This window comes from Eleutherodactylus coqui, chromosome 1 (genome assembly GCF_035609145.1).
Source record: "Eleutherodactylus coqui strain aEleCoq1 chromosome 1, aEleCoq1.hap1, whole genome shotgun sequence".
Taxonomy (NCBI): Eukaryota; Metazoa; Chordata; class Amphibia; order Anura; family Eleutherodactylidae; genus Eleutherodactylus; species Eleutherodactylus coqui.
Genome location: NC_089837.1, coordinates 460,061,172 through 460,070,065, shown reverse-complemented (window position 1 = coordinate 460,070,065; position 8,894 = coordinate 460,061,172). Strand labels below are relative to the sequence as shown.

The following is an 8,894-nucleotide window of genomic DNA, read 5'->3' as shown; positions in this document are numbered from 1 at the left end:
GGTCTGACTCACACCCCCTTCAAACCCACTGCAGGCCGGCTGCGCGGAACTCCGGCTGCCGGGAGCAGGTGAGTATGTATATATTTTTTATTTTAACACTTTTCTGGATGAATTGCAGGGAAGGGCTTATATATTTAAGCCCTTCCCGACAATTCATCCCACACTCGCCCGCAGCGCATTGCTTTCAATGGAGTCGGCTGTATTGCCGGCTCCATTGAATGCAATGCGCTGGACAGCTCCAGCCCGTTTCTAATGAATCGCGGCTAGGAGCAGATTTTCGGGCGATTTTCGGGCACCGGTCACGCGATTTGTGGATGCGCATCCGTCGCGCGAAAAAACGCCCGTCTGACTAAGGCCTTAAAGGGAAATATTAGCTATTTGTCGGCAGATCCTGTTGATTTCTACTGCATTCACCGACAAGATCATGTCTGGCACGGACTTAAAAATATATTATATAATCATATTTACTGTCCAATGTTGTTTTTATCCTGAGAAGATTGGCAACAGTGGTCTTTGGTAGCCTTCTTTATCTCCATGTGCTCAGGCGGGTCAAACCTGCATGCCATAGAGATTTTGTCATCTGAAATGTTGGTGTAAAGGTCTTTCAACCAAAAATTAAGTGTGGAAGCAGAGAAAAAGATTAATAAGATTAAGTTGATAAAAGAACTTAAAGGGGTTGTCCCGCGAAACAAAGTTGGGGTATACACTTCTGTATGGCCATATTAATGCACTTTGTAATGTACATTGTGCATTAATTATGAGCCATACAGAAGTTATTCACTTATCTGTTCCGTTGCTAGCGTCCCCGTCTCCATGGTGCCGTCTAATTTTCAGCGTCTAATCGCCCGATTAGACGCGCTTGCGCAGTCCGGTCTTCTCCGTGTTGAATGGGGCTGCTCGTGCTGGAGAGCTGCTCCTCGTAGCTCCGCCCCGTCACGTGTGCCGATTCCAGCCAATCAGGAGGCTGGAATCGGCAATGGACCGCACAGAAGACCTGCGTTCCACCGAGGGAGAAGATCCCGGCGGCCATCTTCGCAAGGTAAGTAAGAAGTCACCGGAGCGCGGGGATTCGGGTAAGTACTATCCGTTTTTTTTTTTTCAACACATGCATCGGGTTTGTCTCGCGCCGAACGGGGGGGCTATTGAAAAAAAAAAAACCCGTTTCGGCGCAGGACAACCCCTTTAAACATTGAGTCCAAAGAACACATATTTTACAACAAAAGTATATTGGTGTGATACTAAAGACTTATTTTTCTAAAAGCATCCTGCAATCCTTGGATTACAGCAGACTAGGAAAATTATAGGTCAATTGACACCATCGTACCAATACAAAAATTGAATCAAAAGTAGTATTTATTTCCATATGTTGATACTTAGTGGGGCTCCTTTGGCCCTAAAGACATCAGATACTCTCAGTGGTATACTTTCTACTAATGTCTGATACACTTCAGTTGCTATTTCCCTCCAAACATCCTGCAAATGTCTGGAGAGTTCCCACAAAGAAGATGGACGCTGTTTAGATTTCCTGACCTGACAAATCAATTCCTCCCAGAGATGTTCAGTGGAGTTCAGGTTGGGATTCTGTGCAGGCCAGTCCAATCGTGGAACATCCACATCCTCAAACCATAGTAAAACAGTATTGGATTTTTGATAAGGCGTGTTGTCTTGTTGGAAGTATTGCCACATTGTCGGCAGCACATTATTGTCTAGAATGTGAAGGTACACCTCCTTGTCACTACAACCACCGGACTGAGACCATGCCACGTAAAACTTTCCCAGACCATAACGGACCTGTCGTACTTAATTATTGGCACAACACACTCAGGCAAAAGACGTTCCCCAGGCTCCTCCACACCCAGGTACCTCTATCTGATGTTATTCATCACTTTATAGAACATTCTTCCATTGCTCAACCATCCACTGACTACATATTTGTGAAAAAGACTTGGGTATACTAATAGATGACAGACTGAATAGGAGTTAACAATGTGATGCAGAAGCAAAAAAGATAAACACAATTCTGGGATGTATTAAGAGAAGCATAGAGTCTAGATAATGTGAGATATTTATCCCCCGTACTCTTCCTTGGTCAGACCTCATCTGGAATACTCTGTCCAGTTCTGGGCACCCCACTTTAAAAAAGACAGACAAACTGGAGCAAGTTTAGAGAAGAGTTACCAAGATGGTGAGCGGTCTGCAAATCCTGTCCTATGAAGAACGGTAAAGGATCTGGGAATGTTTAGCTTGCAAAAACGAAGGCTGAGAGGAGACTTAATAGTGGTCTACAAATATCTGCAGGGCTGTCACAGTGCAGAGGGATCACCCCTATTCTCATTTGTACAAGGAAAGACTAGAAGCAATGGGATGAAACTGAAAGGGAGAAGACACAAATTAGATATTAGACAGTGAGAGTGATCAATGAGTGGAACAGGTTACCACGGGAGGTGGCAAGTTCTCCTTCAATGGGCTCAAACAAAGGCTGGACAGACATCTGTCTGGGATGATTTAGTGAATCTTGCACTGAACAGGGGGTTGGACCCGATGACCCTGGAGGTCCCTTCCAACTCTACCAGTCTATGAGGCAGGCCGATGCATCTTCTTTGAGAGAACTTGCCATAAGTTTTCCATTGCTCAACTATCCAGTAACTACACTCTTGTAGACCAGCCAATGCATCTTCTTTGAGAGAACTCGTCAGACGTTTGCAGGATTAATGGAAGTGAATCAGCCATTAGTAGAAAGTTTACCATGTACAGTAACTGATGTCATTAGAGCCAATGGAGCCCCATTAAGTATTAACATATGGAAATAAATACTACTTTTAATTCTTGCTCATGTGCCTAATTAGCATAGAGTTGGCCTCAGGAAGGGATTAGGGTGAAAGTTCCCTATTTTTCACTGAGGATAGCATAGAGTTGGAAGGGAATAGGGTGAAAGCTACCCATTTTTCATTCAAGCCATTTCCCCAGGCGCCATTAGGAAAAGTTTAATTCACACTGACTGGTTGGTGGAGTTTATATATGTATATTTGTGGACATCCACATCCCAAACCTTTATATGAGTTTAGTAAATATAACAATCTAATACAAATGGACAACTAGAATTTCCCGCACTCCCCCATAACTGCAGTTACTCACTTTAAAACTAAATTTCTGAGCAATACAGATGAGCAAATCATCAGGAGATCCCGTCCACTGGGACACAATAGATTAGCAGGACAAACAGCTTTCAATTAAGTGTCCAAAAAAGGGGTTTAAGCACAAATTAACTGGATTTATCACGGTAATAACATTGTGGGGAGCTTTACACGCACTCCAGGGAGGATTTCATCTCCTCAGAGCCACATCTCACCCGTCATAGTGTGGCAATAACATGTGGCACTTACACTCTTTGCAGATTAATCACCATACGCACCTTGTAGGGATGTTGGCTCCTCCCAGGTACTTCACATCTTATATACACAAGACCTGTGCCCATTCTGTCACATCTCACACATTCAGCCATGGAGATACTAACAATCATGTTCCTCGCTCTACTTTCCTGTGCCAGGAGTGCTCAACCTTACAATGTGGGTGATGAGTCACCAGAAAACTTCATGGAGGCGCCCCCAAGTTTCCTTGATGCACAGGTAAGTCATAGAGGTTCTCTGAGGGTAAGAGGAATTTTTTTTTAATTTTGTGTTTTAATCATTTTTCAAAAATCATTTGTCTGCATGATATGCCGCTGGCAACTGGACTCCTTTATTACTGGGAAATGTATTCATTTCTGACATGACACTTGGCCAACTTAGAAAATTCAGTCTCCGTGGGGTTCTGAAGTCACCACTATGTCATAGCTTCTGGTATAGGGAATGGCCAAAATAACCATTGCTTTCGAAGGACCAAGGGCAGAGATTGTTCTCACTTGATATTGGGTTTTGTCTCTGTTGGGGACTCACCATAATAGTTGGTTAGAATCACCATAATAGTTGTAGTGTAGGAAGGCAGCCAGAGTACCCAGAGGAAACGCACATAAACACAGAAGAGCATACATGTTGTCTTTGTTTGGATTTGAACTCAGGACCCCAATGCAACAGTGCTAACCACTGAGCTATCGTGTTGCCTTAGAATATGCTGATCAGAACCAAAGCAATTCATCCCTTCCCTTAGAACGCCCAGATATGCCATCGTGTAGACTTGTAAGAGTCTGGACTTAAAGAGTGATAAAAGTCTGATGGGTGGGGGTCACTGCTGAGACCCCCATTAATCTTGACAACTAGGGTTCTAAGTCCCCCTCTTCTTGTCACTGTGGACTCGCTCATCCCACCCGTAGTGACATCAGACTTAATGATGTTATCGCCACACATGCTTGGCCGCTACTCCATTCGTTTCAATGGGGCCGATAGGTGAGTACTTTGTACTTGGCCATTCCTATCTCCAGTAGTCCCATTGAAAGGAATGGAGAAGGAAGATGCATGCGTGGCCAGAGTCCCATTAAAATGTGGTGGTGGTGGTCCTGAAGTAAGCCGAAAGTCTGGAGAACAAGAGAAACGGGATCCCTGTTCTTGGGATCGGTGGGGTTCGCAGCAATGAGATCCCAACCAATCAGACTCTTATCACTAATCCGTAGGAGAATACTATGGCCGAGAAAAGATAAGACATGCCCTATCTTTCCCACACGTAGCTATGGCGTGGAGTTTGAATGGCCGTCGAAGGGGGAAGAAATTTTGCTCGTTCAGGTGCAACTACGCTCCATACCGGCGATCATAGTCGCACCTACAGCTGTCCCTTTTTACTCAAAGACACCGAAAATTCTGCACCCGAATCCACATGTATGCATGCAGGTTATGGAGCAGAAATCCACAGCTACAGCTAAAGCTGAATGGTTAGGTGCCCATTTCCATGTGAAAGCATGCTTAAATGGCTCTATTAAGTGAGGAGCAGACAAGTCTCCACAGTTGTGTAACACTTCAGTAATCGGGATCCCATCATCTGACAGATTTATGGGTTTTACAATTGATCCTTACGGCATATTAGTCAGAAACCTCTAAAGAACTTACGGCCAGTGTTCACAGTAATCAATTCGACACATCAGTCTTCCTGGCCGCAGCAACCACGATAGGAGGGAGACATGGCAGGAAGCCATTTGGGAAGATCAATTATACCAATAACCACAGCAGGGTAACTTTATAAAACTCGGACTTCAAATTGTTCGAAAACACAATACTGACAAGCTGCAGAGGGGAAATGCCAAATGTGTGGTTTTAATGGTTTCCGTGGACTCAGAACAAGCAGAGCAGTCATGGATGTAAGTTTGGTCTGGGTTCGGTATTCATATTGGGCTGTAATAAAGGGGTCATGTAAACTAGCTGGGATTCTAGTGCCATATGTTTGGGGAATGTCCACTATACATCAGCAGGCCATTTCTTTTCTAAAAAGATGGCAGGTATGACTGTAATCCACCTCCTATACTGTCTCAGCAGTCTCCTCCTTTCCCATGCTTTACACTGCATCTCAGATTGGCTGCTTAGCTGGATGAACATCGCTAAAAACGGGGAAGGATGGGAGTTTCACTTTAAGAAAGCAGAGGTGTTAGGAGATGAAAATGCTCAAACTTTTCTGTAATATAAAAAGTTTGTTTTCGCTGAACACCTTTTTTTTAACCTATTTTTCAGCTGGATGAAAGCTTTTCATCACAACCCTCATCAGATGACAAGGCTGGCCTTAATTCTTTGCTCAGAAGCATCCTGCACAGCAGAAATGTCCGCAGCTCCATCCATTTCCAACCACAAAGGTAATGGCACAATCACTGTATTACTTTATATTAGCCCTCGCCTCTTTCACATGGGGAACAGCGATATCGTAGCTGTGATTTGTGCGATATCGTGATTTTGTGGTGGAGCTTGAAATATAAGCCCTAGCTCGAAAATAGCTTGTCTGCACTTCTCCACAGCTCTGGCACTTGTTTGTAGTCTTTAGCCAGCACTTTCTGGTCAGAGGGTTCAAAAACCCCGCCTCCAGGAGAAGCTTGCTCTGATTGGCCAATCACTGCAGCGCTCAATGAACCAATCACAGTCATTGAATGTGATATTTACCATTGAAACTATTGGAAGCCCCTTTTTTCCCCCACATACATGAAAACTGCAAAAAGGCATTGACTTTGCAACCAGAATCACAAGGTTAAGAGTGCGATATTGATCTGTGTTGATCATACTCACCTGAGGGATATACCAGGAGCTGCCAGCTAAGCCATCAGCATCAGTTCCTTTTCTTCAAGGGTCATGCATTCCCATAAGCATACCTTGCTCTTGGACCCCACTACCCAACACAAAGATCGAAGGAAGTTAGGCTTTATCGGAACATAAGATGTTAAACATAGCACAAGGCATCTCTGCTCCATCAGGTTACTTAAGATCCTGAGCAGAAATGTCTTGTGATGTGTTGAATACCTATGTTCCAATAAAGTCTACTTTCCCACGGCGCTCCTCTTCTTGTGTCACGGGGTCCAAGAGCAGCACTATTTCCAGTCGTCCTTCTACAAGCTACACATTGGACAAACCTTCGAATCAGGTAGAACATTTCACTCGTTACTCTGACCCCGAACAATGTGACATTATGTTCTAGCTTCACTGTTGCACTTATATACTTTAATGAATTCCCATTTTACTGAAGGTTTGGAAGAGATGAGCGCGGTTCTATGGCAGGAGACAGCCGGATCCATTCTCGAGGATGGGACTCAGCACCACAGTTCTGGAGTATGGCTGTACCCCAACGCTTCGGCAGAAAGAAGTAATTCAAATCAATTTACAAGTGGCCTCAAGACCATCCGCAGAGCTAGCACCGGTTACATGGCACTTTACTACGTGAAGAAACCCATATGCACAATGTCAACATCAATATTTCATATCGCAGTGAGCCATATACTTGCACTCGATACAACGATCACAAATGCCCCATTGGTTGCTATGGGTTAGTGTATATTAGTATTGTGTTCGGATTGGGAACTATTTCCCACAGCAGCATCTCTGAATGGTCAAATCTTTTGTAAATCTACAATTACAGTATTTTTCAGGCTGCTAGATAACACTAAATCATTGTAACACGACTTCAGACATAATGCCTAATCCTTGTAGATAATACTTTGTTTAATGTTGTGTATTAAGTTCCCGTTACCCTTGATTGCTAAATATTAAAGTAATTGATACCTGCTGTTATTTGTTGTTAGATCAGTCACCGTTACAGGTCATTGTTACTTCTAACTTCAGGATCTGCTTTCTCTGACAGGCTTGTGGAACTGCAAGTTTAGAGCTCAGCAGATATTCCGTGCTCTTACCTGCTTTCTATATTTTGCATGCATGTTTCCTCTTTACACTCACACAGACATTGCTGTGTAAGCTAAGATTTGTGATAAAATACAGCTTAGAAGTCTGCTCATGCAAATATGCTATTTATGAGTAGCGACAGATGCCTCTAGAATGCACAGGAGCAGGTTGGCAGCAAGAAGTTGGTAAAGGGAGGAAGTACTAAGCCAAGAAATAAAAATGGTTTAAAAAGGTGCACAATAGGTTTAAAAGGGGTTGTCTGGTTACCAGATAACATCCCTTTAATAGAGGCCCCTAAAGTTTAAAAAAACAAAAACAAAACTGAGCTATACTTACCTCTCCACTGTCAGGATCCAGCCCTGCAGACACGCTCTGGTCATGGCCTTTTTTGCTTAAGTGACAGAAGTGGAGGTGACCACTGCAGCTATAGGCCACAGTGCCCCCCTTGTTCTCCTTGCATCGGCACTCACATCCTGAGCGCCATGATGCAAGGTGTTCAGGAACATGATGCGGCAGTCTGATTGGCTGCAAAGGTCACCGGACTTCGTGTGACATTTGTCACACCAAATCCAGAATGGAGCTGCAGTGATAGATCAGAGGAGTGACAGGGAGGCAAATACTGCTCAGTTTACTAATTTTACGATAGGGGCCATATTAAAGGGATGTTATCCTGTAACCAGACAACGGGAGAGTGAGCAGTAGTTTTTCTGGGTGCCATAATGAGGTGTATGCATACTTTTCCTTTTTTAAATTTTTTTATTCCTATTGGGGACTTTAAACTTGCACTACTTTACTGGGCTACGGTCATTTTCCCCATGATCATGGTGCGGGGGGGTCTATAGGGCAATAAAGGAGCATGTGCCCCATCTACCTGCTTAGATGCCCTTGTCAGCATTGACCTGCAGCAGGAGACAACCTCACTTTGTGTCACCTGCTGCAAACAAAACTTGTTCAAATATATATTCTTCCCAAATGCTATTTGTTGCCTCTATGCTGTCACAGGAGGGGGCAATTTACTTCCTCCTAGAGTCATAGATGTTGAGTAAGGAGTAGAGATGAGCGAGCATACTCGCTAAGGGCAATAGCTCGAGCGAGCATTGCCCTTAGCAAGTACCTGCCCGCTCGAGAGAAAAGGTTCGGGTGCCGGGGGAGCGGTAAGTTGCGGCAGTCAGCAGGGGGGAGCGGGGTGGAGAGATCTCCCCTCTATCCCTCCCCGCTCTCCCCCGCAGCTCCCTGCCCGCCACCGGCACCCGAACCTTTTCTCTCGAGCGGGCAGGTACTCGCTAAGGGCAATGCTTGCTCGAGCAATTGTCCTTAGCGAGTATGCTCGCTAATCACTAGTAAGGAGGTTAATCTTGGTCTTTTGAGGTGGCAATGCCTACTAACCTAAGACTTTTGGTAAAATAAAAACAGACGTACTTCAACTCTCAATTCCACTCACTTTAGCAGTGTCAGGTCTTATTGAACATATATAGGCCCATCAGATTCAAGTTCTCTTTACAGAATCCTATTCTTGACTCAGCCCTCCATCCTTCAGAGGTCGGTAAAATGTGTACCCAGCTTGGTGGGGTGGGGGGGTGGGGTAATAAATACATT

General features: G+C 44.3%; 1 protein-coding gene across 1 annotated transcript; it reads left to right on the top strand.

The window, feature by feature from the left end:
• The first annotated feature begins 3,441 nt into the window (after nt 1-3,441).
• NPFF (neuropeptide FF-amide peptide precursor) lies at nt 3,442-6,910 on the top strand. The gene is made up of 3 exons (XM_066593820.1): nt 3,442-3,626; nt 5,652-5,770; nt 6,649-6,910. Exons 1-3 carry the CDS (start codon nt 3,501-3,503, stop codon nt 6,767-6,769), a joined length of 366 nt encoding a protein of 121 aa, XP_066449917.1. The 5' UTR covers nt 3,442-3,500; the 3' UTR covers nt 6,770-6,910.
• The last annotated feature ends 1,984 nt before the right edge of the window (nt 6,911-8,894 follow it).

Coding starts and splice junctions, on each gene's coding strand:
- NPFF (XM_066593820.1), top strand. CDS start 3,501: ATGGAGATACTAACAATCATGTTCCTCGCTCTACTTTCCTGTGCCAGG. Junction 3,627..5,651: donor CAAGTTTCCTTGATGCACAG/GTAAGTCATAGA, acceptor CCTATTTTTCAG/CTGGATGAAAGCTTTTCATC. Junction 5,771..6,648: donor ATCCATTTCCAACCACAAAG/GTAATGGCACAA, acceptor ATTTTACTGAAG/GTTTGGAAGAGATGAGCGCG.